The sequence below is a fragment of the Lotus japonicus genome, chromosome 3 (assembly GCF_012489685.1).
Source record: "Lotus japonicus ecotype B-129 chromosome 3, LjGifu_v1.2".
Taxonomy (NCBI): domain Eukaryota; kingdom Viridiplantae; phylum Streptophyta; class Magnoliopsida; order Fabales; family Fabaceae; genus Lotus; species Lotus japonicus.
In genome coordinates, this window is record NC_080043.1 from 92,242,643 (window position 1) to 92,270,022 (window position 27,380).

The following is a 27,380-nucleotide window of genomic DNA, read 5'->3' on the forward strand; positions in this document are numbered from 1 at the left end:
GATGGAAAACCACCGTGAGCATTATTCACTTGGACGGTAAGCTAAAGCAATTCAAAAAGCCCATAAAAGCAGAACGTGTTCTGTCCCAGAACCAAAACTGCTTCCTCTGTAGCTCAGAGTCTATGCATGTTGGTTCACTATTGCCTCATGTGAAACCAAATGAAGAGCTTCATTTGGGTCAGATATATTTCTTGTTTCCACTCTCCAAATCCCACATACCACTTTCTCTGCAGTTGTTGTGTGCACTAGCCATCAAGGCTAATGCAGCTCTAGTTCATTTGGAGGCTACCAATTGGTCCAATTCAATGCTGAAATCATCTTCTGTTTCTCATGCAAATTGCCTTACTCATGGAAGCCTTTCATGTATGCCTAGAGGGCTTTAAGGACAAAGCGGACATCATGGCATTGCTTCACATAGATCAATGTGGAATGACATAAACTTTTTTTTTTTTTAATTTTTGTTCATTGTTTAAATTCTCTGTATTTGGACTATTAACTTTTAGTTTGATAAGAAAGTAAAGAACAAATTGTGGAGTGTCTGATAGGGGGAAAGAAAAGTGAAGCTAAGAAACTTATCTTGAGTGTATTTTATTGTCTTCTGTTAAAATAGAGGGGAAAAAAAGAATATTCAGCTTTAGAACTATTAGGAATTTAGCATACACTGACACAGCTCTGCAATTACATAATGTAGTTGTAATTCATTTTTTACAAAGAAGTTGTGTATGCTCTATTGGACGAAAGTCTTTAGTGGTACGTACTAAGTGAACCAACCACCTCAATATCAAATAAGTAAATAACTACATAAACACTACAATTTACACAATTACTTTCAATTACAGAATTGTTGAATACAAACACTTTACAACCTAGCATCCCCATTAGCAATATTAATCAAGTATTATTGTATATATACATACAAAAGAAAATTATAAACCCAAACACTAGCGCTTTGTGAACAGGGGACCCGGGTAACTCTATCAAATATCAAACTTAATTAGGAAGTACAGGAAGTGCATGAGCTGGAAGATATTGAGTCTAAGAAGATGATGGCTTCATTTCAGATTTAATGGCACCGACCAGCTGATCATAAGCTTGTGCCCATGCATTCTTCATCTCTGGTGACCACATTTCAGGTACAGCTTCTTTTATGGTATCCAGTAGTGCAAACTTTGTAACCTTTACAAAACCAAAGAATAAATTATACATATGCCCCATCAAATACAAAAAGCACTCCATATGCAAGATTACATTGTTTTATACAACTTGATGTAAAAGTTAATATAGCAAATGTCATTTTCAATCTTGTATATGTTGACACTTTCAAATAAACAATGCTTTCTCAAACATACTAATTGAAATTTTATATATATACCTCAAAATGCTCGTTTACTACTCCATATTTATAATGGGTAGCACCTAGCTTTTTCAAGGTTGATTCTCTCACAGTGACTTTTCCAGCCTTCCGCAGTTGAGCTGCTGATTCACAAGTCTGCAATAACAAAAACAAAATAAAGCTTCTTAATTTATCTGATTTCGTATTCGAAAATTCTTCTACAATTTATTTTGTAACCAAAATCATGAGAAGCTCCTTGGTAGATTCTGATGAAAGAGAAAAGAGTAGTTAATCTAAACATAGTATTTATCATTCATTCAAATGGTGAATGGAGACAGAGTGAAAGGAAGTAAGGTTACCATGACAAAGACAGACATGGCATGAGGCTTGAGCTTGGGGTTCTCCTCCAAAGGAACTTTTGAATCTCTCAAGAAAGAGAACAATTTCTGAGCTGATGGAGCAATCTCAAATATTCTACAAAGACACAATTTTTATTATCAATTCAATTGTTCTAAATAGCACATTGTTGTCTAAGGACAAAAATGAAAATACAACTATATATGCCATGAACTTATAATGTTGATGAAATTAAATGACTTACTTCAAGAAAAGCTTGAGACCCAGTTCAGCAGAATTCTTCTTCATCACGCTCCATGACTTGACCACAAGAGCTTCTTGCTCTTCAGTGAAACATGTGCTCCCAAGGGTGGACATGTTGTTAATTTGTTTGAGAATTGCGATGGAAGTGAAGTGAGAAAATGGTGGAATTGATGTGATTACTACTCTTGTTTGGTGAAAAGTATTTATAGTTGTTTTATTGAAGATGAAAGTTGGCCCTTCATGGCAATGAAGAGTTTATTATCGTGTTTGGATTTGAATCAAATTATGAGTAGGAAACCACGTGGAATGGAATTAAACATGGTGCCCAAAAAACTATGTGCTATGCGGCGAGAAGAGAGTGGTTTCAGAGTTCAACATGAGTCAGTCACGTGGGTTGAATTGAATTGTTGACAATTTCCTGCGTCATCCATGAACTTATCAACTTTCTTCTGGACAGCCATTGATTATTCATCAAGTGTTTTCTTTTTTGGGTGTGAAGTGTATGCAAGTAGTAGCCATCAATTGAAAGGCCCATCATTTGAATGATCTATTATTGTCGAAATGAACTCTGCCAAGTGTTTGAAGACCCACAAAAAAAAGAACTTTGTCAAGTATATATGGGCCTGCCACCTTTTTTTTGGTGAATAAAATAATAATAATAAGTGATGTAGGAGATAGGGCAATGTTGTGGTTTTTTCAGAATTTAATTTCCAAAACGAAGATGAAGTTGCATCATAAGCTTCTGGATGAGAGTCTAAGAAGATGAGCTCATTTTAAATTTGATGGCACCAGCTAGTTGCATCATAAGCTTCTCCCCAAGAATATATTCTTCATGGCCGTGACCAAAATTCATGTACTGCTTCTTTTTCAGTGGGATTCATTGTTGGTTCTTTTCTTCATGGCAATGGTGAGTCAATACTCCATTTTTTTGGTTGCCATGTTGCACAAGATTTGTTGATTCACAATCTTGTAAAAGAGTTAATTTATTTATAATTTATTTGTTGCATTTCACCTTTCATTAAGTACATGCACGATCTGATTCCATTTCCCTCTAATTCACACTAAGATTAGGCTAGGGTGAGTAGAGTAACCATTCAAGGTGCCCAAAAGCTAGGTAGGTGTTTCTTGTGGCAAGAATCAAGGAACAAAAACAACACAAGATCCGTTTCACACTATTTAACATGAGTCCCGTGGCACAAGTATGAGTCGTTTTCATTTTTCCTTTTGGCACAAGTTATTGACATGTTGGCATTAAATTGGCTTCAAAATAAGTCGACTATTTTGTTTTTAAAAGAAGAGATATATGTCGACTATATAGTTCGACCTATAAATAGTTTATATAGAGAAAGATTTATTGTAAGAGAAGCTACTTAGTGTAATTTCATAACTTTATAAGATTAATCTCATGACTGCAACTGTGGAAAAAAAAAGTGTGAATCAACAAGAAGGTAGCAATAGACTGCAACTTAGCTGGAATTGCACATGGTAATAAAAATGCAAATCAATTATGCAAAGGGGAATATGTTTATAAATTAGTCAAATAAAATATATTATCACACGTACTTATAATTATCTCTTCAATTATATCAAGAGTGTAATGATTTCATTAACATTTATCGAAATGAAAAAGACATAAGTTAATAAACATGTTACTTGATAGTGAGCGTTTTATAAATATAAGTTCACAAACCATAACTTTCATATCTCCTCCTTTTATTTCTTTATCACTTTAGGAAGATGTGGAACTCAGGTGCAAATAATAATCACATTCAAATATATATTCAATTGCTGAATCATGAGTTCTGAACAAATTTCAACATTATACAGACACAGCCCCAAAGCAACAATAAGTAGTACATTTTGTTCATACAAACCCCATCAATTTTATTGAAACTGAGAGCAAAGGGTTGAAAAAAGAGTCTAAGACTCTGGTTTCATTTCAGCTATGATGGCACTGGCTAGCTGATCATGAGCGATTGCCCAAGCATCCTTCAATTCTAGTGACCACAATTCAGGCACTGCTTCTTTTATGGTGTCCAAAAGGGCCTGCTTTGTTACCTTTAATCACAAGATCAAAGTATAATTAAACTATACATTACTCTTCCTAGGAAATTGCTCTGTATTATTAAAAATTCCATCAGAAAACAGAACCAGTCACAATGCAAGATTAAATAATGTAGCGTGCAGAGATATGCACATGTTTTTCCCCTGTCATATTATTTCTGTTTCCTGCCAGTCTCATACAATCAAATGGAATCTGAGTTCTATCATCAGTGATTATTTAATTTCAATATCAGCAGATGTCATTTTTCCATCTGCATATATTAATTCTCACAAGGAGAGTGATTCATCTACACCTATTTTGCGTGTAGACACCAATATTAAGAGGCGAGATGAACGAAGAGAAGAAAGAAAAATGATAGACTTATGGTGTGATGAGAAAAATGAGATAAATAGAAAAATAGGGAATATGTAGTATGTCTAAAACGTTTGTTTAATACTTTAATCTGTCTTAGAATGTGGGATTCGACTTTCCGAGGTTGAAAACGTCAAAGGAAATGCTCAGGTGTTTAGTCAAATATGATTGTTGTTACAAATCAACAATAGTGCTTTGTCAACCTTAATACTGATTGAAAGTTTATTTAATTTACCTCAAAATGCTCCGGAATTACACCTTTTTTGAAATGGGTAGCCCCTAGCTTTTTCAAGTTTGATTCTCTCACGGTAACTTTACCTTCCTTCCGCAATTGAGCAGCAGATTCACAGGTCTGCAATAACAACAAGTCAACAACAACAAAATTGATCATAGAAGACATAGCTTTTTCTTTCCTTTTTTATATTCATCCAAATGGTAAGTGGTGACAAAATCATGATAGTCTCAATAAACGAAGTAGCTCTAAAGATATGCTTTATATATTGGTCCAGCTATAGTCTCATCATATCAGGTTATAATATCAAGATATTAATATGAAAGATATATATCACATAGATAGATATTGGTACAACTATTTCAATATTTCATATAAGTTTTTGGATTCAAGTTGAGATCAACAAAAATAAGGAGTTCATGTCACAATTGCTTAATTGGAATTCATGTTTTTCCATTGAAATTAACTCATAATGCGTGTGAATTGAAAACTAAACACAAATTGAATTAATGACCGATTCATTCAAGTGATAATGTTTGATTGTCTCATGTTTGAGTGAAAAAAAAAACTTTGCTAGAGAACTAGCCCCAAAGATGTAGATGTTCTCATCTCAAAGATAACTAGAACAATTATACCATATATCTACATGGATTTGACTCGACAAAATAAGTAATCACAATTTATTCGGATTGTGATTTTATACTCACATCTATAACAAACCGTGATCTTAAAATCTCAACTTTTACCACTTAGTGTGTTAACAGTAAGGTGAAATATTAGACTCGCGGCTACCGGGTGTGGAGATAACTTAGGTAACACCATAAAAGAATCTCAGCTATTGATTTCTCAATTAACGATTGTGATTACTTCCTTTAGGACTAGAGTTGTACCAATGTTTCAATAGTATCTCCATACCATATTCTGCTATATCTCAAGAATTTCCAATATTACTGTTAGAATAGTATATTGTAATATTTATTCTTGATTTATTTTGATGTAATTACTACAATATCTCATGAAATTAGCTTACCATGAGAAAGACAGACATAGCATGCGGTTTGAGCTTGGGGTTTTGGTCCAAGGGAACCTCTGAATCCCTCAAGAATGAGAACAATTGCTTAGCTGGTGGAGCAATCTCAAGTATTCTAACAAGATCAAATTCATCTATCAGTTCAAAAAATTAACATTTTGTAATATACATAATCAAAGAGTAAGTTGATAAAAATGTTGGCTTACTTGGAGAAAAACTTGAAACTCAGTTCTGCAGAATCTTTCTTCATAGCGTTCCATGATTTCACCACCAGAGCTTCTTGCTCTTCCGTGAAAGCAATGGTGGTTGTGTTTTCTGCCATGATGCTAAGATATTTATTTGTTGATGAAATTGTAGAGATGAGAAAATCGGTGATGATGTTCTTCACTTGTAGTGTACCGTTTTTATAGTGAGATTCAGTGTCCCTTTGTGACAATGGAGAGTTATTTTATTCCTGTTTATTAGGATTTCACATGCGTGTGTGGTGTGAGGATCAGCCTTTTTCAAGAAAAAATATTTTGTCATATGCATTTTCCCAAACATATATTTTCTTATTTTTACAAGTTAGAAAATTGGTAAAAGTTTTTTTTTCTTGTAATTTATCTAAAGAAATGTACCTAATGAATCTCGCCGTCATTAGCCGTGAGACTAATCATTCACTATACGATCATCATATGCATCTCGATTACCGTAATCAAACCAAAGAGAAAAGTTATTTATTTTCTTTTATGCTTCTTCGCATCTTTTTCTTTTCTCAAGCTCATCTTGCTCTGCCATGTTGCAACCATACTCAGTTGCAAAAATGGAAATCAACAACTATTATTAGGGGATTTGGATCCCCTCATGTTAGTTTCACTTGACTTGGTCATGTGTAAGATCTTGACCTTTAATTACTTTTCAAATTAAATTTAATGGTCAATATTATTTCTCGCTCAATTTTAATATTTCTCTCTCCATATACCAAATTTTATTAAAATAGAATTAAAGACTCTGATCTTCACATAACATAGTCATGTGAAAATTATTGAATTACACATGAGGGGATTCAAATCCGTGCAGTATTAAGTATTTTTTGCTTGTCGTGTGTGCAATAAGAAACACATGATATGATAAGCGACTTTCGAAAATTTGAACGGGTATGCTTAACTTTCACCCGCTCATAAATTGAGAGTTCAAATCAGTCTACGATCAGTAAAACTAAAATCTGATGAGGCTTTGTGATCTCTCTAACATGCCACTAACTTTCAATCTGATAGTTCTAAGGCATTTTCTCTTATTATACAATTTTTTAAATGAGTTTCTAAACTGTCTACCGTCTATCTTCCCTATGCTAAGTACTAAATTTATTTCATCCATCCATGATGCACTTCGTATGGAAACTACGTCCTCACTCCTCAAATTCAACGTGTAGGCTTTATTTGGATATTAAGTTGAAAATGTTATGAACTAATGAAAGAAGAAAGGAATGCCTTCGAAAAAATTATATATAAGAAGAAAGGAAATGAAAGGAAATAGAATAAAGTAAAAATATATTATTTTTTAATTGTTTGAATTTAGAGATAAAGAGGAAGAAAAAAAAGTAGAGTTATATCTAGAGAAAAAAAAATATAAGAAGACTAATTTCATTATATTTTCAGTCCATTTATTTGTTTTTAACAACTTCTTACTCACTTTCAAAAAAAAAAAAAAACTTCTTACTCAAATTTAATCCCCAAATTTTCTGACTATCACTACAATCAAGTTTCATGTCAACTTATCTTTATCTAAAAAATTTAACTTCTCATTTTATTTTTTCCAAAATTTTCAGTTGTTGAATTGGTTAAATTATTTTAATCATTCTTCACTCAAAATCGATAAATTAAGAGTTTAGAACATTATATTTCATCCAAAATCAAATGAAATCAAATTATATTTTATTAAAAATTGACCACTTTTTTTTTTCAAGACTGATGCACCTCATATTATTAATAGATATATAGAAGAAGCATTTACAAAAAGGGATCATCGCCATTAGGAAAATCAAAAGCTAAAGAAAGTACTAAATAAATGAGCTGCAAAATTTGCTTTCTTAGGAACATGTGAAAAACTAGGAAAAAGAAGCCGTTAACCTCTTGCTATCAAACACTACTGGCTCAATAAGAGGTGGACAAAATTCAGATTTCAATGCATTATAGAGGATATGAGAATCAGTCTTAAAAACCATTGAATCCACGCTTAACTGTTGAGCCAAAAACATACTCCAGCCGAAAGCTAGTGCCTCAGCAACAATAGATTTTATTAAAATTTTACAACATTCTTTTTTGGTATTTAAAGCTTACAAATCATTTTCAATTCCAAATTTATCCTAAGTTTCTTGAGATTGACCCTGACTTTCCAAAAACAAACAGAGTAATCAACAACTCATCCTTGGAAACAATTTAGGTTTGGTTGTATGTTTTGCAAACAAACATTCACACACACAAACTTCAAAACAAGAAAATGAATAAAATCTATAGAATTGAGTTGAAAACCTCTTAGCCTTACACACATTTGATATCAAAATTTCTCCAATTTTTGAAACAAATGACCATCTGCATCACTTACTTACCTGAGTATCAACTAAAAGAATAAGACAGTTCCCTCAACTGACAAAAATAAAGACAATCAGGCACTGAATATAATTTTTTGGCATATTGACAAAAAGAAAAAAAGAGAAAGGAGGGGTGGGGGAGTAAAATAATATACAATACAGAGAATGAATACTATTCTTAACCACATCCATAGTTTATATCAGGTGTTGCAGAAACAGCTGAGAATGGAATTTCAACTCTCTCTTTCACAAGACACCGAGCTTCCCCATTTTCCAGCACCAAGATCCTCCCAGGTGGACACTGAGTAACTGGCCTCTCACTCTTATTTTCAGTGGTAGATCCCTCACTTTCATTTTCTAGCCTGTGACGCCAGCCTTGTGCGCTGAAACGAATGCCTATCTTACCAAACCTGGGCCCAAATCCAGATAAACTTAATATTGATACCACACCAACAACTGTTAGCATTGTTTTGGCAGCAGAAGTTATGAAAAATCCCAATCCTTTTCTTGAATTTTTAGCCCCATCTTCAACATGGTTTTGCTCTGTTTCAGTATGACTCTTTTTTGTCTCAACCACTGAATCAAGCGTGATTAACCCATTGCGACCAGGCTTATTCACAGAAGGGATCTGTGACATATATTCCTTGTCCAGAGATATCGAGTATGGAGGACGACTTGGATACGGAGGAAGTAGTAGATCATTGTTCGGCTCCACTGTTTCACTTGCAAAAGTAGAGGCTTCATGTATCACTTCCAATTCCTTACCTTTATACTCCTTGAGCTTAGCAATTAACATTTTGCGACTGTTTTCAATCTCTGCCAAGGCAACTTCTCTTTCATACCGCTGCTGTTGTTGCAGGACCTGTAAATTGCACACAAGCACTTAGGATTCCCAGACTATTATCGCAACCATATTTTGATTACTTTCCCATAGCAATTACAATCAACAACAACAGCAACATAAGGCTTTTATCACTAAATGCGGTGAGCGACATGAATTAAACCACACCACAATATTATATCACAAGAATAAAATATCTTAAGAGAAAAAAGGAAAAAAGTTACAAATCATCTTGCAAATACCATTACAAGTTCAATGATCATAGCCTTGTACTCATAAACAACTAGGAGAATCATATTCTTGTAGTGACACATAGTGGTAAAGAGCCTAAGAGGGTGGAAGACTAAAGTTATATTCATCACTAGTTCCAATAAGTTCCATTTCACATAGTATCTTTGCTAGGTCACGAATAAGAATACAAATATGCAAGGAAACTGAAAGTGTTAAGAAAGCAATGACATTTCTACTAAGTTTCCAAAATAAAATAATCAGGAATCACTTGCAATCTAAAACATGCTTGGCTACAAACACATTGCAAATTTGTATGGTGGTTGGTAGGACTTAACCAAACATTATAGACCAGAGCAGCTACCTCCATTGCCAAATATGAAGCAAGCAAACAACAATTTTCACAACTTGGAGACATGGAAAGGCCAAGGGTTCAATTACTATAATCAAATGTAGCAACAAATTCAATTATGGGTTTACTAAAATACACTCTAAAACAAGCAGCCAAATCTCAAACACAGTGGTTGAAGCAGCATATATTGAACATAAAACCTTATCTAAGAAAAAAAATAAGAAAAGATGACCCATGTGAATTGAATGAACAATGACAACCCACAATCCCCATTTAGTAAAAATGTAAACTTTTATACAGAAAAAAGTGAAAGAAAATTGAGGGTACCTGCAAGGAAGAGAGTTGGGTCTCCAATGCTTCAAAGGCATCACAAATGTTGAGAAGCCTGTCAGTGGAGGAGTCATCATCATTGTCATCGTCGTCATCGGCGGCGGCGTGTGGTGAGAGGCCATTAGGGGTGGCGGCGGTGGTGGTTGTGTTGATGCAATTGCTGATCTTCAACCTAAGTTCTGTGGCTCTCGCCAACACCAACCCTATTCCTTCCTCTTCCATTGCTTTCTCTCTCTGTCTTTTGTTTGTTTGTGTTCTTGTGTTGTGTTTTTTCTATGACCTAAAATGAGGGACACTTTATGTTTATGATGTTATGTGATTCCAATTTTGATAATTTTAATAATTTTGTGAATTTCAAATGGAAAGTGTTGTGTTTCATTCACAAATGAAAATGAAATACAAAACCGCCAAAATGGCTGTTCTACTTCTATCACTATCTGTGTTCTCAGTGGTGGGAAATCTATCCTTCACATGTACTGCCATTTTCATTCCACCAATCTATGTGGGAGGGTGTATAAAAATTTGGGTCCATTTTTCACAGATTTTTATTCTCTCTTTTCACTGGGAAAATACGCCATGATTTATTGAGATGGACAAATGGCGTTCAGTATTTGCCAAATATGCCAACTTACATGTAAATTTAAAATTTTATAATTAAAAAATATAATTTGTTTGTTTATTTTTTTAAATTACTGTCGCGACTTCTAAAAAATGCGACTTCTTGTAATTAAAATCTCAATTTAGAGGTTCACATATATACTTTTTATAATTGCGACAAAGACCCATTGGTATCAGCAACTTTTAAGTACTCCATTTGTTTAAATGTAGAAGAGGAAATGATTGAGAAAGAAAAAGAAAAAGAAATTTTGGATTAGAGGTGATGAGTTTTTCAATTACTATTGTTGTAAAGTTATTGGTAATTTGTTTAAAAAAAGTTATGGGTAATTTATTTTATAATCATTGTTTCACTTGTAATTGTTTTTTACAAATTTGGGAAGAGACAAGAGGGGCTTTCAACAAAGAGGTCCAAAAAGTCTACTGTGACCAGTGCCCTGAATTGCAATACCAATGAAGTCTCTGATAGTGAGAGATGCTCTGGTGGTCTACCGTGACCATGTCCAAGCAATAAAATCTGGTTTGGCATCAAGCATTTTCACCTGTAATCAACTCATTCACCTTTATTCCATACACGGCCTTTTGCAAGAGGCCCACAAACTGTTCGATAAAATGCCCCACCGGAATGCATTCTCTTGGAATGCCATTATCATGGCATATATAAAGGCACACAACTTGACACAAGCACGAGCTCTATTTGACTCTGCCTCTCACAGAGATTTGGTTTCTTATAATTCCATGTTGTCAGCTTATGCTGGGGCTGACGGGTGCGACACCGTGGCACTTGATTTGTTTGCTAGAATGCAATCTGCAAGGGACACAATTGGGATGGATGAGATCACACTCACAACCATGCTTAACCTTTCGGCTAAACTACGTGTGGTGTGTTATGGGAAGCAGATGCATTCATATATGGTGAAAACTGCAAATGATTTAAGCAAGTTTGCATTGAGTTCTCTCATTGACATGTACTCTAAATGTGGCTCGTTTCGTGAAGCATACAATGTGTTTAGTGGCTGTGATGGGGTGGTGGACTTGGTTTCAAAGAATGCAATGGTTGCAGCTTGTTGTAGGGACGGAAAGATGGACATGGCTTTGAATGTATTTTGGAAAAATCCTGAATTTAATGATACTGTGTCTTGGAATACTTTGATTGCAGGATATGTCCAGAATGGCTATATGGAGAGAGCACTTACCTTATTTATTGAGATGATTGAAAAGGGTATTGAGTACAATCAACACACTTTAGCAAGTGTTTTGAGTGCCTGCACCGGTCTAAAATGTTTGAAACTTGGCAAGTGTGTCCATGCCTTGGTATTGAAAAATGATGGCTGTTCAAATCAATTTGTTAGCAGTGGCATTGTTGACTTCTACTGTAAGTGTGGGAATATGAGGTATGCAGAGTCCGTGTATGCAGGAATTGGGATTAAAAGTCCATTTGCAACTTCTTCTTTGATTGCAGGCTATTCATCTAAAGGCAACATGACAAAAGCAAAAAGGCTTTTTGATTCACTGTCGGAAAGAAACTATGTTGTCTGGACCGCTCTATGTTCTGGCTATGTCAAATCACAACAATGTGAGGCAGTCTTCAAACTATTCCGAGAGTTCAGAACTACAGAGGCACTAATTCCTGATACAATGATCATCGTCAATGTTCTTGGTGCCTGTGCAATACAAGCTACCCTTAGTTTGGGAAAGCAGACCCATGCTTACATCTTGAGGACTAAGCTTAATATGGATGAAAAATTGGCGAGTGCTTTGGTTGATATGTACTCAAAATGCGGTAATATCGCATACGCTGAGAAAAGCTTCCAACTAGTGACTGATAGTGATAGGGATGTCATCTTATATAATGTCATGATAGCTGGTTATGCTCATCATGGTTTTGAAAATAAAGCTATTCAGCTTTTCCAGGAAATGTTGAAGATAAGTCTCAAACCAGATGCAATCACTTTCGTAGCACTTCTATCAGCTTGTCGACATCGTGGATTAGTTGAACTAGGAGAGAAATTCTTTATGTCCATGAAAGAAGATTACAATGTATTGCCCGAGATTTACCACTACGCATGCATGGTTGATATGTATGGTAGGGGTAATCAACTAGAAAAAGCTGTAGAATTTATGAGGAAGATTCCTATACAGATAGATGCTACAATCTGGGGAGCATTTCTTAATGCTTGTAAGATAAACAACAATACAACACTTGTCAAACAGGCAGAAGAGGAACTGTTAAAAGTTGAAGCAGATAATGGGTCTCGGTATGTGCAGTTGGCCAATGTCTATGCCGCTGAGGGGAAATGGAATGAGATGGGAAGAATAAGAAAAGAAATGAGAGGTAAGGAGGCTACAAAGCTTCCTGGTTGCAGTTGGATATATGTAGAAAATGGTATTCATGTATTTACTTCTGGTGATACATCTCATTCAAAAGCAGATGCAATATATTCAACATTGGTATGCTTGTATGGGAAACTGTATTTAACTTTCACAGAACTGAAGCAACTTGATGAAATTCAGGGTAATATTGTTGCGGACATATTTTGATTGTAAATTAGTTAATGGGACTAAAAAGTGGATGCTTTGAATCATTTACAAGAAAAAAATTTGTTTGCCATGTGGGAATCACAAGATCACCCTCCAATCCATATAGACACCACTTCAGCAACGAATATGTAGCCCATCAGTGTTCGATTATTACAATGATAATGATTGGATAGCTTCACTTTAAGACAGTTTAAAGGAGCAGAGACTCCTTCAGCTTTACGCCAATCAAATTTAGTTCCTCATCTGGCTATCCAGATGAAGACACTTTACTACTTTAGCAATGATGATAAATTACTAGGTACGTGCCATGTTTTCCTCATTTTATGTATAGCATTTACTTAGAGAGATCTCAATTCATGACTAGTACGTCCGTGTAAACGGTTCTTGGTATTCTAGGAAATAGGAATGATGATTGAACCGGCATGTTAACATATGTAATATTGTTGTTGCTATCACATAATATCTTGGCCAATGCTTTGAACAGCAATTTATAACAATAAGTTGACAAAATGACTTATAATTTGATTTGACTATCAGGACGCATGCAAACTTCAATGGGGACGCGTGTTGCTGAGCATATTCCTTTCATCCTTTGGAAGTGGAGGTTTAATAGATTATAGATTATGAGAAGGCACATATTCAAGAGTCAAGACAGAAGAAGTGTCCAAACAGTGTCTCATATTTGGTGACATATGGAACAGAAAGAAGGATTAATGCTCAGTAATTATGGAAGTTTGGGGTGAATCCAGCCTTAAGCATGTTGGTGCTACTGTTGGGCGATCTCAAACATTCGGGTGGCAACATGGGAGCATGCCCTGAATTCTTAAGATGGGTTTGGTTTTCAAGCATGGGAGGAGCTAGAAGGAAATCAGCTCCTTAATTTTCCGCTGATGTTGGTGGAAATTCTCACTTTGGTGTTGCTGCTGCTTTAATACATTCTGCATGTATATAAAGTTCGTATACCATCAACAGTGTCAAGCTGGAGGTAGATCCTTCATCCTTCTAGGGAAGCACTATCAGTTGGAGGATAAACTCCATGCGTACCATGACATACAGAAAGAGTTCACCCTTCAGCTTGTGCAGTTGTTGGGGTGTCTTCATGATACATGTTTCTGACGGATATTTGCATTGGTCCATTGAGATTATGTATATACCCTTGGCTTTTTATGTTTATCGTCAGTTAATAATTCAGTGTCATATATCTATTGCTTTAATCAGTTTATAATGTCGTGCATAATGTGATTTAAATTTTAATCTAGATTGAAATGTGTTCTGCCGCAGAAAGAAAGTAAAAACCATGGTCCTAACTATATAACAAAAGCTTGTAGGAATAATAATACAATTTTGAGAAATTTTAGGATTTTTTTTTCCCCATGATTCTCCCCTCTAACTCTGTAATGCTGTATGGAGCAAAAAACCACAAGAATGTGTTTCATAGTATTCCTTGGGTGGCAATGCAGATTTCTTCTGAGCATATATACAAAAAGCAGTGTTTAGGATTGATCCATCTGCCAATGCAGTTGAAGCAAAGAATTATACACCGATAAGGTGAAAAGGTGAAAAATAATTTAGTTTTGGTAAAATACTCAAATCCAAGGACCTTAAGATAGAGCTATGCTAAAAATGTAATGTAGTCTAGGCACCCAAATTTCCAGATTGCTGCTTGCTATCCATGTAACATCATTCTCTCCTTTTCTGCCCTGAATTTAAAGTGCTTCCATTCAGTTTAATAATTTCATAGATATAAGGAGGAAAATTATATTCACCAGTCACGCTCCGTCACACCTTTTACTTTGCAGCAAATAGAAATCTTCTACAAATATGGATGCACTGGCACTAGTTCTATTCACACAAATTCGTGAGAATCCCGTTACTAAGCTAATTCCTTTGAAAGAAGGTAATGAAAATTGAAGTCATGAGGGGTTAATTCAACGCCTTTCCAGCTTGTATTTGATTGACACTCTTGAATGCTGTTCCTTTGAGAATCAGGTAGATAAGGCATAACCATCCCCAACAAAGCAGATGCTCCTAGACCTGAGTTTTTCGCGAAGGAATCAACTATTTTTGGGAGAATTATTTTATGTCCCTTGGTTATAGTGAGTGTGGACTGAATATATTCTTCTTTCGCAGATTCTAGCTCCTCCAAGACTCTCTTGGCTGTATACAAACGTACCTGAGAAAGTGACAAACAAGGCCAGGTGAGATTGTGAGAAAGTTATCAAGTAAGAGGATTTCTTTAGGGCAGGAGGCTCTGGAACTTATCTTATGTCTCAATCTAAGAAATATGTAACTATATAAGTTCAATAGTCTATTGAAAACTTTCTTTGTTTAAATCATTATATTCAGAACTGTAGGCAGTGCTTCAACTTTGTGATCTACACATTTAAAAATGGTTTTTCTGATTTTTTGAGTTACCAAGAGATGAGAAAAATACCAAAATCAAGGTGTAACAATCCTTTTATATGGACAAATATGCAATAAATACAGAAAGACCAGAAGTTTACCGCAGGATCAGAATGGCTTCCTGAGCAAAGAGCAAATAGTAATAAGGGTTCTGAACGACGTATAGCATAACCTTTGCTTGCATCTCTAACCTTTGATTTTGTCTTTGAAGGAAACCACAGCCGCAGCCACTGGGAGGAAAAAGGTGATTAATATGTTAAAAAAGGAACAAGGACAGCATGATTTAATCTCTACTAAATGTTTGCTATAAACAATCTTAGTACAAGTTTGTGGAATTCAAATTTACTTGTCCTGGACGAGGCGATCTGCATCCCAGAATGAAGTTCTGTATCATGTCTATACTTATAGTATGACCCCCTATGTTATATGCAGCCTGAAATATCCACAAGCTTATTTTAGCAAGAAATTGTCACAGCCAAATTCGTTAGAATTTTCTATGTGACCAACTTACCTTAAGTACTGAAGACATTCTTTTGACATTGTTGGCTGAAATTCCGTATACTAGTAAGGCCTGTGGAGGGCAGACAAGAAGATGGTAGGATTGGTTTGTGAACTTGGAGAAATACCATGCATGAGATAAAGCAGAATAGGGGTTTAGAAATTTTACATGCATTGCTAAAGCATTGTGCACATTAATCCAAAAAGCTAGCTTTTCTTCATGCTTCATGTTTCTAGGATTAACTTCTTCCAGCCGAGAAACTAATGTTCTGCAAGAGAATAGGATATGAAATTGTTCTATAACACATTCAAGAAAGTATCAACGGTCAAGTCTTGGTATACTGCTCGCATCTTGGTGAAATGTGCTCTTTGATAACTTCAATTTTCATGGTAAAGCTTTAATGTGTTGTTTTTCACCCACCAAACTGATGATTTAGAAAGACACCTTATGAGTTTAAATAAAGAAACTTGATAAAAGAGATTTAACACTATAAGATGGCTCACCTAAATCTGCGTAGCATGTACTCGATTTCTTTTAATTTTTGATTATCTGTACATAATTGCTGAATCCTCATCATTGAGCAATAAGGTCCCCTAAATTCTTTTGACCCTTTGACATGGAAAGAGTTGCTGGAGTTTAAATTGAAGAATGAATGCTTCTTCCACTGTGATCCCCACTTACTACCCTGCCTCTGTGAAGGTACCTCATAACCAGGTGAGGAGCATGGACTAGGGGATGAAACATTTAAAGGCGGCTCTGTAAGTTCACAATATATAGCTGATATACACTTAATAATCTCCTCAGATAACCAATTTGGCGTCTCTTGAACACTATCAACATAGAAGCTCCCAAAATGTTCAGCCAGGCTGGTTGAATTGGATTTAGTACACTCAGCATGCTGGTAAAATAAAATTTGGAAGCAGATATTAGTGGTCTGCAAATGAAATATAACGATGTAATGTAACCACTTCTCTTCTGTTTCTTATTATACTTACCTCTAGCATGGATAATGGTAGAGAATGATAACATTCTAAAGCTTTCGTCTTAATTTTCCCAGGAGAAGCTTCAATTGAGAAAGCAGTTTGTTGAGATAATGCAGAGTAACACCTATGAATACTAGAGTCTAAAACAGATTCTGGTTCTAACTGGTTACTGCATTCCTTGAGCTGATGATGGCTAGCTGAACTTCTGGGTGAAATTAGATGACTAGAGTGCAGAACTGAAATTTCTTTGTCAGAGATAGCACAGTTGTTAGGTTCTGTAAAAGTTCCTTTGTTGATGTCTGTAGCTAATTCCAATCTTCTTCCCTTGGTTGAAATTTGTTGATTGAATATTTTCCGATACAAAGAGAGGAGATACTGTTCCAAATACATGATTTCTAATTCTAATTTTCCAATATCCTTAATCAGTTCCCTTGCAGCCTAAAATTAAGAGATATATATGAAATTTATAGTCAGAACTCAGAAAAAAAATAGTTAAATTGTACTTCCATGTAATTTTTTTTAAGGGGATACCTTGGGGATTGAATTTTCTACTATAGCATCCTGTGAGAAAGGAAGATAACATGCTTTCTCTAATGCACGGCGTATCACAAATTGTTGCTGTAATCGTTTTTGAAGCTGTAGAATCTTCAGAGATACCAAAAAATATAGAGTATGAGAAGCAACCAAATGCAAATAAATAAAATGAATGGTACATCCTTTGACTCATGACATATCCAAGTCATGCATTTCAAGGACAACCCTAAGATTCCTAACCCTTGCCTTTAATACTCCCCCTCCCCTGCAATAGTTGTCTGCTATCTGTTACTAGAAACTTCTCCTTGAAAAGCCCATGTAGTCATAAGTTTACCTTAGACTTTAAACTTTAAAGTCAAAATCAATTCTAGGGAGAAGCTTCAGTGAGTAGCCTTTGAGAGTTAGAATTGATTCCTGAGGAAATAGAAACTGATCCAAACATGGTTAATAATCTGGAATGATTTGTACCTCTAGAGTCAAAGAACTTTGAAGATCCATATTGTGGTACTGCCTCTTCTTGGATTCTATGCTTTGCTTTAGATCTCCCAGTTCCTTTTTATGAAACACAAGAAAGAAAAATCACTGAGAGTTACACTGCTGTATAGTATATAATACAGCACAGAGACACTATTATGCACTTGTTTGAGCTGAAAAGTCATTCTTTTAAGAAAAACTCAAATCTGGAAAAATAAATAAAATAAAAAGATGCTCATATATGATGTTCATAAGTATGCAGCAAGAAGGGAAAGGCAGTTTGAGAGAGAGAGAGAGAGAGAGAGAGAGAGAGAGTTACCACTTTAGACGTATAACAGGTTTCACTGTTGTTCTCTGATTCTTCTTCCATGACTCTCCTTTTCATTGGGTCACTGCCAAACAGTTAAAAAAAGGTCAAAATAGGTAGTGATGCATAAGACATGATATCAGTTAACATTTGACCTGTTAGGCTGCAAAATAATAGAAAAGAACTTCCTCATAAGACAAGTTTTGACATTGTAGATGAAACTAGTATGAAAACTGAACCGTTTTTTTTTCTCTTTACAGCAAAAAGAAACAAAGAAAACTACTTACTAGTTACTACTGATCATATGTATTTCAGGAACGCGGCATCCAACACAAGAAACTATTAACTGTTAGTTTAATCTCGTGTTATGATCCCAGTGAAACAAAGTAAGATTCTCTATATATAATGGCATAAATCTGAAGAAGTGAAAATTCTGGATAGCTTAAAGAACCATTAATATACTGAAGATGAAGATGTTATGTCCAGATCAACTTATTTTTGCTCAGAATCACTTCTGAAACTGTGAAACAATTCAATGAAGTTTCTCTTCAGAATTAATTTTGGCTTTGTAGAAGAATTCTAAAACATGCCATAACTTGGTGAAATGTGAAACAGACACAAATACTGGAAAAGGAAAGAACAGAAAAATGTTCAATATAAGAAATGATTTGTTACCTGTTGGAACGCTTGTGACTTGAAACTGAAACTATAGGGTCCATGAACTTGCATTGCATGAAACCAGAATAGCGCCACTTTATTTCATGCATTGTCAGTTGTCAGAATTGGCTTAATACTGTACCTATGAATGCACCAAAAACTACATTAAATGCGACAGGTTCCAGGACCAGATGTTGACAAGTTTCTTTACAGTGTGACATTGTCAAAATACAAGATACATCCAAAACACATTAAATTTAAAGCACAGCTATGCTTACAAGTTACAAGCAGCAGAATCTCCAATCTGATGGAATGGGACTTCTCACAGAGACAAGTTTTGGAAAGCTGATCAAGTTTTGTGGTTCAAAAACCAAATGGGTTCTCAGTTACATCTACCACAAACCCAGAAACTCATTATACCTTTTTATATGAGTCAGTAAATGTAACTTTCAACCACAATGGTACAGACGTGAGCATGACTACACGAGGGTTTGTTTCTGCTGTACTGCTGTTTGACAATCTATGAAGCTCATAAGACCTTTTTCTTTTCTTCTTTGACTAGTCTCACAAAAAGACTAACCCACCCCTTTTGAAGCCTTTGGTTAAAAGGTTGTGCTTTTTGCAATTCCTTAAAAGAAGAAAACCAGATCACAGCTTTTGTAGAGTATATTACTATATCTCAATCCAAAGTAAAACTTGGGGATTAGAAAAGAAGGAAATGACAAGAAACATGAGGGTAAACTGAGATATGTTCATGGCAGATTGTGCCATCAACAATGATGCACATATATAAGATGCATGTTTAAAGGCACACCAACTTTGAAGCCTTTATATATATGCTGGTTGTCTTTTTGGCATTGCATTAAAAGAAGCAATTTTGCTTGTTTTTCTTCTTTTCTTTTACTTATTTTTATAACAACTTTTTAAAGTTAAGACCTTCAATATTTGGAATGGAATAAAGTGATAAATACAGAATGGTGATTGAGACTGCAGTTTGTTGGACAGTGGACTTGCATAATGACACAGTTCCATCCATTCGTGCACTTGATTTATTTTCTTTGCCATTCCAATTGCAAACTCCCATGTAATGCATTTCCCAAATCATTAACTGTGATGTGGGTTAAAATGGTAAAAGTACAGTGTCCTTGAACTTTGATCAAGACATTTTCTTTCTTCTTTAGCAATGTTTGGATCTCTCTTACTGAAGTGCAAATGGATGTTGATTGAGATAAAATTTTGTTCACGCAGAATTAGCAGGATACCCAAATGCACACTATCTCTTTAGGTAAAAGCATACCAAGGTTCCAAGTCATCTGTACAAAACACAGACAAATTTGACCTACTAAGTAGACTACATGGCACCATCCTTCTAGTACAATAGAAGGTGAAACTGTTTGCTGATAACTTCACCAGCCACCTACTCTTAACTGATTCAATTGAAAGGCTCAGGCTTCACCAAACAGCATTTAGTATGAAAAACATTGCCCTTAGTAAAAAAAACAGGATTATTTATTAGTAAACATTTGGTGTAACAAATTGTAACAATATACAAAAGGAAAATAAAGTGATGCATGATTATTAAATTATATGTAAATTAACACAAACAAGTTCCATAAATTTACAGATAAATTTAAGAATATCAAAACATTAGCATGTTTGGTTTCACCGTCAAATTCTCTAGAATCACTTTCAGTGAGAAATAATAAGTTTAAGTGTGTTTTTGGATTTTCTTGGAAGTCCCTGTTAATTCTTGTTTAAGTCAATGTTTCAAAATGTTATTTCTTCATTAATGCACTAAAATGTCTATTTTTTTGTTTGTATCAACGCAAACAAGAAATCAAACAGGTATTTAGCTAGCCTTAGTTTCTGTAAAAATTCTGAAGCCAAGATGCTAGATGTTAATTTGTACCACGTATTATAGTGTTGCCCTAAAGTATGACCCCTCCACTAGATGATGTTTGTAACAACCGTGAAGACTAAATAAGAAAATACAGTGAGATTGGTCACTTGAAAGAAAAAGGGGAGACGCACTTAAAAGAAAAGCAGCCTCAAAAGAGCTGAAAGTTTATCTCAAAGGAAGGAGGCAGGAGCTGTAGATGTTTTGATATGATATGACTGGTTTTGGTGGGCTGTCATTTGTCTAATTTGTTAATGAAACTTGGATACAACCAATTTTCGCATTGTCAATGGCTTTGGTGGGAAAAAAGTGCCCCAACTTTTGTCATTGTGTAGGGGAGAGCATAAAATAATGTCTCATGTGTAATAACAACTACAAAAACAGGTATGTCCATTGTTAACAAATCATTCTACAATTAATTTTGAAGTTCAAATTAATGGTAAAGAAAAGCTTTCTGTGAATAGTTTGAGTGTTGATTTTATGGAAAGAAAAACTGATCCTGTTAATAACTCGCATTAGGTAAATTGTACTCTTTGATGAACACTGCTTTACTTTTCTTGAGCACAAATAAAAGGAAATAAAAGTGTTGTGTGCTTGAATAGATATTAACCCCAAAAGTCAACAGCGTGTAGTAGTGTATTTGGGTGCCAATTCCTTTCAACCAAAAGACACTTTTATTTAATCCTTCCCTTTACTTCCATTTTTAGTTATATTTAGATATTTGTTTGATACCAATGTAAACAGACTTTAACATGCACTTCTAAAAAAATAAATAGAACTCTTCTTATATTCAGATTAAATTTTGTTCACGCTACACTCAACATATAACTCAAAACACTCTTTTCTGCATAAGAATGATGTGAAAGTTAGTTTTGAAATATTGTGAACCACTGAACCTCAAAACAAACACACCTGAAGTTACTTGAGTTCTAAATTACGTTTTTCATAATCCATGAAGTTTCTATAGTTTGACACTTTGACTTGTTGTTTGATCCAACCTAGTAATTAGAAACCATAAAAGATGCTTCAAAGTCCCTTCTTTGAGTCTGATACAAACATAAACAAGAATAATTAAATTTGCCTTTCTCATAGAGCAAAACAATTGTCAAAATTGTCAGAGGAAACTGACAGACATACTTGTGGTTTTAATTACATACCACTAGTACCACAGCACAGGACAAGAGGTTCATAATTTAATAACCCAAAACGAACAAAAATTCTACTAATTTCAAAACCTCAGAATTAGTGCAAACACTAATTGAGATGATAAGGCCATGCATGGCTTCTAAGTATATAGAAAAACTACTTAGAAGGTCAAACAACTTACAAAAATATATAAAATTTTGGAAGAAGATATGTAACTAGAACTGCAATTGGCTAGTGGGCTTTAAAGTTTGGAATAGGCACAGAGATCCATAGGTAAGTTTAATATAGGAATCATATTGATATTGTTACAGTGTGTGTTGATGAACAAGTTATTAATTGCACCTTTCATAGTATATGGAATCAATGCATGCATATTGGGGTTAGTAACATTTTATAACCTTGTCAGAAGATAACCGAAGTTTCTTTCAACAGAGCAAAAAAACAGAATCTTTTCGTTGAGATTGGTGAGACTGAGTGTTTTCCTGCCTTGTGTGAGAGTGTGAGAGTGAGAGAGACAGAAGGCATGGAAACCAGTAACAGGGATTGGAAACCTAAAATGTTTGTTGTAGCAAGAACCGTGGGAATTATCATGAATGAGTTATTCCATAAGCTTTAGCTATCAAGTCTGAGTTGTCTTTATATACTACATCTTGAAAATATGATCGGTTTATAGTTTGAGCGTATATGAATTTATAAAAGTAAAATAATTTTTTTTAGCTCAACTATCCTCCGCCACCGGTAACTAATCATCTCGCCACAGGTGTTGTCATAATGGCATGAAACGGTAAATGACCGACTACTAAATATATTTCATTCTCATAAGCGATGATCGAAACTTTAATCTCATAGTTAAGGAAGCAACCACCATATCACACCCACATGATTTAAATTAGAAAATTTCTTTCTATTTCTCATTTCACAAAAATTTAACATGATATCCTCAGGTCCTAGTTCTCAAAGAAATCTTGATAATCATGGCTAGAGATTGGAGAGTGACAGTTAATTGGGTGCACCGTGATGATAACACAGCGGCGGATTGACTTGCTAAACATGGGTATAGTCTCTTGAATCCGGGTGTTCAGGCTATTAGTCAGCCGACGAGGGAGCTCCAGCTGTTCCTGCTGAAAGATTCTCTTGTTGTGCCGTAGTTTTCCTTTGTTCTTTCGTTAATTTTCCGATGTATAAAAAAAAATGTATACACTATGGAGTTTGATGACTATGCACTTAAAAACGTTTTACACATCAATATTTAGTATTTACTATTTTGCCACATTTTTTTATAAATTAAAATAATAAATTCCCAAAAATTTATGGTAAGAGTGATTGATTATATGTATAAAACATTAAAACTCTCTACACCATGTAATTTTTTTTTGAGACATCGGAAAAGTGCAAAAATTACAAAAACAAAACTAAGGGGCTCCTAATGAATCTTGGAGCAACACCACTTGAAGCTCTTGAGAAGGACTTGCCAACAGCTGAAGCTTTATATTTCTTTCTCTGTAGCCTTGCTTTGCCAACCAATCAGCAATGGAGTTTACTTCCCGGGGGATCCAACAAAGCTCCACTTGCCATCCCCTGTCTAGAAGGTTGCAGATATCTTTCAAGAGAGAAGCTTGGACATGAAAGTTGATCCCATCATGCTTCAATAACAAATCTACAAGCTCCTTACAATTACAAGCTCCTTACAATCAGTTTCACAAACGAGATTACGGGTGCCATGGTTCCAAGCCATTAGGAGACCATCTCGAAGGGCAGAGGCTTTCGATATAAACGCGTTCCTTGATGCTGCATGACTCATAAATCCACAAACCCAACTGTTGTTACTGTCTCTTAGCAAGCCACCACCACCTGTATGGCCATCGTCCTCACCGTAGCTGCCATCAACATTTAGCTTCAAAAAGCCTGCAGTGGGAGGGTGCCACCTGATACGCATCCATGCAAACTCATTATCCAACATGTCAGGTTTGAGGAATTGACAGAAGGAGTCGTGCTCGTGGCATATATTTCTCCAAGCCACTTCAATGGTCCAAGGATGTGCTTCGAAGCACATATTGCATCTCCATTTCCAGGTGCCCCACAACCCTGCTAGAAAGCGACGACCATGGTTGCCTGTCACTAACTTGAAACATCCCGTAAAAAAAAAATGGTACAGGAAATAGAAGACAATATATATCATAAAACAAAACTTATAATAATAATAATAGTTTAAAAAAAAATCTAAAACTAACCTAACACTAGAAACCCACGCAGCCCACTCCTATATACATTGTAAAAGAAAGAGAAAACCGTGTCCTGCTCTCTCTCTTTCAATTTCGTTTTCCTTGCCTCTGCATAGTGGGTAGCGAATTTCTTCCTCTCAATTTATTCATCATTCTTCTTGTCTTTTTCCTCCACAAAAAAAAAACCACACAAAATCCTACCATTGATTACATGCTGTTGAAGGACATTTGGGCTTTCACGTGGAAGAGTTTTGAGACAATTATTGAGAGTTAGGGCTTCTGATTTGAGGAAGGAGAAGAGTATCCAGCACTTCAAATTGTGGATTTGATTTCTTGGAGGTATATCCACACTCTATAAATTTACAAGAAATTATTATAGCATATGTTAGACTTGAGTAGAATTATTTTAGGATTTTGGGTACTAATTGAGAATTTTGTGGTTGCTCACGGGTAGTAGGACATAAGATAATTTATGCTGAAGGTTGGAATTAAATTTTGGTGTTCAGATTCGTTGGCTAGTGGTTTGTTCGGTTGCCGTGGAGCTGTTGGAAGCAGTTCAGTTGATTCGCCTTTGTTGTGAGTGGTTTTCAACTGCTATGACATATTTTTAACCGTCTTATAACTGATTTAATTACTTTATTATATTGTCTATTTATCTAAATTGGGGAAACATGTTTTTATATGTTTGACTATCATTCTTGAACTCTGAAAGCTGATTTTATGAAGTTTATTCAATTCTGATTATGAACTGACATGAGAAAGTAATTTATATTGCTTTGATTTTGGAAATTATGTGAAACTGAGATTGTGAACTTGGAAAGTTGATTATGAGACTTTTGACGAGACTTGAACTGGTTTGAGAAAACGATTTTGGGGATCCTTGATAGAACCCCGTAGCCGTTAACGGAGGTAACGGCCTAGGTGCACCTAGCTAGTTTGATTCCGGGTGGAGAGGGCTATCCGTTAGATGGAGCCGCCAGTGCACGGAAAGGGCTATCAACGAGATGAAGCTTCCCCCGATGAGATTGATGAGATATGACATGATTCCGGGTGGAGAGGGCTATCCGTTAGATGGAGCCGCCTCTTGGGTAAGAATCCTTAAGAGGAAAGGGCTATCAACGAGATGTAGCTTCCCCCGATGACACGATGTGACTTGAGAAAGGAAAGGGCTATCCGCTAGATGGAGCCGCCCCTATCGGAGAGGCCATCCCTTAGGAGGAGAGGGCTATCAGCGAGATGGAGCCGCCTCATGGTTCTACATGTGTGACCCTATTAAAGTTATTTCTGGTTTTATGTTTTTCATATCTGTACATGATTTTAACTGTATTTATTTGAAATGGTTATTTATGAACTTTATGATTTTTGTCAAGTTCATTGTTGAAATGATTTAAACTGGTATTATTGATGATATAAATTGTTTATACTGAGCTGAGAGCGAAAAACTTGTGCCTAGTTTGTTTCCCCTTCCTGTTCATGGTGGTTGTTGACTGCTCACTAAGTCTTTGTGACTTACCCCATTCATTATTTCCCTTCACAGATTTTCAGGCAGCTTAGTAGCAGACTGTTGTCAGATTCAGATCATTCGACTTATTTCCTTTAGCAGGTTGTCATAGTGGTGTCTTTTATTCAATCCTGGTTATCTGCAGCTATAGAGAGTCCTAAGTGGATTTAGATTTGGGATTGTGATTTATTGTTATATTTTAAGAGTTGACACTTGAGTGCTCGAGTTGATTTTATATTTCACTTAAAATACTGGTTATGGAAGAACCTATTGGCAGATGTTGTTAATTTGTAACTATTGGAATTACAAAAGAGATTCTAGTGTTTTTATATATGTGTACAAAGATATTTTGAATAAATTGTTTGGAAAATGATTCTATGGGGAAGAGGCTGGCCAGGCTAGGGTGGTAGTCTGTGCGCCGGTCACGGCTTATGATTTTGGGTCGTGACATAACTCTTGAATCCAAGTTTGTAAATTCTGATTACGAAAACCATACCACTGCCAAGCTCCCATCCTTGTCCAAATTTCGCGAGAATGGGGACAATCTCTCAGAGCATGGTGCGGATCTTCCTCAGGGGCGGAGCACCTCGAACAAGCTCTTGAAACTGCCATGTGACACTTGTGGCGGAGACTATTGACTGGGAGTGAGTCGTGCAGCGTCAGCCATACAAAGTAACGCACTTTCTCCGGCACCGATAGCTTCCACAGCCACCGCCAGTCTTGTGTCGCCATTAAAACCTGATGCTTTTCCCTTAGCCAAGCATACCCACTTCTAATTGTGTAAGCTCTAAGATCATCACCATCCCAGTGCCAATGGTCATTCACCGTCAAGTCTAACCGAGGATCCACGCGAGTGAAACAATTCACTACCTCCGGCGGGAGCATGGTGTACACCATGTAAATTAAACCATATACAGTCTGATATAAATTTTCATAAATTTCTTTTCTAGTTGAACACTTGGCGACCATTTTTTACCGGATTTGCGTTACCCTTCTTAGAATTACAACATATTTATACTTGAACAATCATACCACATCATAGTTCATAGGGACAGAAAACGATAGAGAGTGAAAGAAAGAAGAGATAGAAGGGACTAGTTGGGAACTACTAGTACTACTTTTTCACATATAATTCACCTTCTAAGGCTAAGCACCCAATGCTTCTCAAACACCCACCAATTTGGTAAAAAAAAAGCAGGGAATAAAAGAAAAATTGGGTAGGGACTAAAGAGGTTCCAAATCACAAGCCTGAGGGATTGTTAGGTATGTCAGTTGGGGTATGCCAAATTGCAATGCTAAATGATCAATTGATTGAAAAGGTGTGAGTGTGGCTTATCAATGGATGATTGTGCCTTTTTCTTCAGGTTTCATTTCCACCATACCGCAATAGAGATAGAGAGAGAACTACTAGACTGATTGATTGAGGTTTGTGGTGTTAAACTACTAGACTGGTCAAGAAGGAGGGTGGAGGTTTGGGGAAGTGAATAAAGTGGGGGAAATCAGAGGAGGGAAAGGATGGATATTGAAAAAGCCATCAGAAGATCAACACCCGCCACCGTATAAGATGGTGTTTAGATTTGGGGAGAAGGAACGTGAAAGAAGAGTAAGAAAAGAGACCAAAATTAATTTGAAAAAGAGCGATGTTATTTGTTACGGGAGATAAATGAACG

General features: G+C 35.6%; 5 protein-coding genes and 1 long non-coding RNA gene across 7 annotated transcripts; 2 read left to right on the top strand and 4 right to left on the bottom strand.

Annotated features, from left to right (window-relative positions):
- Positions 1 to 1,035: 1,035 nt before the first annotated feature.
- On the bottom strand, positions 1,036 to 2,047 carry LOC130745022 (non-symbiotic hemoglobin 1). Its single transcript, XM_057597174.1, has 4 exons — positions 1,935 to 2,047; positions 1,693 to 1,807; positions 1,373 to 1,489; positions 1,036 to 1,176 (listed from the first exon to the last, which is right to left on the bottom strand). Exons 1-4 carry the CDS (start codon positions 2,045 to 2,047, stop codon positions 1,036 to 1,038), a joined length of 486 nt encoding a protein of 161 aa, XP_057453157.1.
- Positions 2,048 to 3,684: 1,637 nt separating this feature from the next.
- Positions 3,685 to 6,035, bottom strand: LOC130747433 (non-symbiotic hemoglobin 1-like). The gene is made up of 4 exons (XM_057600372.1): positions 5,818 to 6,035; positions 5,612 to 5,726; positions 4,585 to 4,701; positions 3,685 to 3,991 (listed from the first exon to the last, which is right to left on the bottom strand). The coding sequence occupies exons 1-4, from the start codon at positions 5,931 to 5,933 to the stop codon at positions 3,854 to 3,856; spliced, it is 486 nt and encodes a 161-aa protein (XP_057456355.1). The 5' UTR covers positions 5,934 to 6,035; the 3' UTR covers positions 3,685 to 3,853.
- Positions 6,036 to 8,236: 2,201 nt separating this feature from the next.
- On the bottom strand, positions 8,237 to 10,282 carry LOC130747432 (plastid division protein PDV2). The gene is made up of 2 exons (XM_057600371.1): positions 9,929 to 10,282; positions 8,237 to 9,042 (listed from the first exon to the last, which is right to left on the bottom strand). Exons 1-2 carry the CDS (start codon positions 10,151 to 10,153, stop codon positions 8,359 to 8,361), a joined length of 909 nt encoding a protein of 302 aa, XP_057456354.1. The 5' UTR covers positions 10,154 to 10,282; the 3' UTR covers positions 8,237 to 8,358.
- A 460-nt stretch (positions 10,283 to 10,742) lies between these two features.
- On the top strand, positions 10,743 to 14,335 carry LOC130747434 (putative pentatricopeptide repeat-containing protein At3g18840). Its single transcript, XM_057600373.1, has 2 exons — positions 10,743 to 13,385; positions 13,625 to 14,335. The coding sequence occupies exon 1, from the start codon at positions 11,000 to 11,002 to the stop codon at positions 13,085 to 13,087; it is 2,088 nt and encodes a 695-aa protein (XP_057456356.1). The 5' UTR covers positions 10,743 to 10,999; the 3' UTR covers positions 13,088 to 13,385; positions 13,625 to 14,335.
- Positions 14,336 to 14,812: 477 nt separating this feature from the next.
- Positions 14,813 to 19,725, bottom strand: LOC130747435 (uncharacterized). Of its 2 annotated transcripts, none has more exons than XM_057600375.1 (12): positions 19,223 to 19,725; positions 18,963 to 19,080; positions 18,300 to 18,372; positions 17,975 to 18,058; positions 17,504 to 17,617; positions 16,985 to 17,410; positions 16,493 to 16,887; positions 16,158 to 16,257; positions 16,002 to 16,061; positions 15,837 to 15,923; positions 15,592 to 15,720; positions 14,813 to 15,260 (listed from the first exon to the last, which is right to left on the bottom strand). In XM_057600375.1, the coding sequence occupies exons 2-12, from the start codon at positions 19,052 to 19,054 to the stop codon at positions 14,961 to 14,963; spliced, it is 1,860 nt and encodes a 619-aa protein (XP_057456358.1). In that variant the 5' UTR covers positions 19,055 to 19,080; positions 19,223 to 19,725; the 3' UTR covers positions 14,813 to 14,960. The 2 variants fall into 2 exon arrangements, with proteins under 2 accessions (XP_057456358.1, XP_057456357.1); XM_057600374.1 differs by having other exon boundaries at positions 18,963 to 19,086.
- A 4,534-nt stretch (positions 19,726 to 24,259) lies between these two features.
- On the top strand, positions 24,260 to 26,039 carry LOC130747436 (uncharacterized). The gene is made up of 3 exons (XR_009022384.1): positions 24,260 to 24,548; positions 24,716 to 24,785; positions 25,747 to 26,039. It is a non-coding gene; the product is annotated as an uncharacterized LOC130747436 (long non-coding RNA).
- The last annotated feature ends 1,341 nt before the right edge of the window (positions 26,040 to 27,380 follow it).

Excerpts from the sequence above, each read along its gene's own strand:
- LOC130745022 (XM_057597174.1), bottom strand. The coding sequence starts at position 2,047 with ATGTCCACCCTTGGGAGCACATGTTTCACTGAAGAGCAAGAAGCTCTT. Across the intron at positions 1,808-1,934 it reads GGTCTCAAGCTTTTCTTGAA|AATATTTGAGATTGCTCCAT; the intron begins GTAAGTCATTTA and ends GTGTCTTTGTAG. Across the intron at positions 1,177-1,372 it reads TAGTAAACGAGCATTTTGAG|GTTACAAAGTTTGCACTACT; the intron begins GTATATATATAA and ends GGTTTTGTAAAG.
- LOC130747433 (XM_057600372.1), bottom strand. The coding sequence starts at position 5,933 with ATGGCAGAAAACACAACCACCATTGCTTTCACGGAAGAGCAAGAAGCT. Across the intron at positions 5,727-5,817 it reads AGTTTCAAGTTTTTCTCCAA|AATACTTGAGATTGCTCCAC; the intron begins GTAAGCCAACAT and ends TGATCTTGTTAG. Across the intron at positions 4,702-5,611 it reads CTATGTCTGTCTTTCTCATG|ACCTGTGAATCTGCTGCTCA; the intron begins GTAAGCTAATTT and ends TTGTTATTGCAG.
- LOC130747432 (XM_057600371.1), bottom strand. The coding sequence starts at position 10,153 with ATGGAAGAGGAAGGAATAGGGTTGGTGTTGGCGAGAGCCACAGAACTT. Across the intron at positions 9,043-9,928 it reads CCCAACTCTCTTCCTTGCAG|GTCCTGCAACAACAGCAGCG; the intron begins GTACCCTCAATT and ends TGCAATTTACAG.
- LOC130747434 (XM_057600373.1), top strand. The coding sequence starts at position 11,000 with ATGAAGTCTCTGATAGTGAGAGATGCTCTGGTGGTCTACCGTGACCAT.
- LOC130747435 (XM_057600375.1), bottom strand. The coding sequence starts at position 19,054 with ATGCATGAAATAAAGTGGCGCTATTCTGGTTTCATGCAATGCAAGTTC. Across the intron at positions 17,618-17,974 it reads AAAGTTCTTTGACTCTAGAG|ATTCTACAGCTTCAAAAACG; the intron begins GTACAAATCATT and ends GTATCTCTGAAG. Across the intron at positions 17,411-17,503 it reads TAGAAAATTCAATCCCCAAG|GCTGCAAGGGAACTGATTAA; the intron begins GTATCCCCTTAA and ends TCTTAATTTTAG.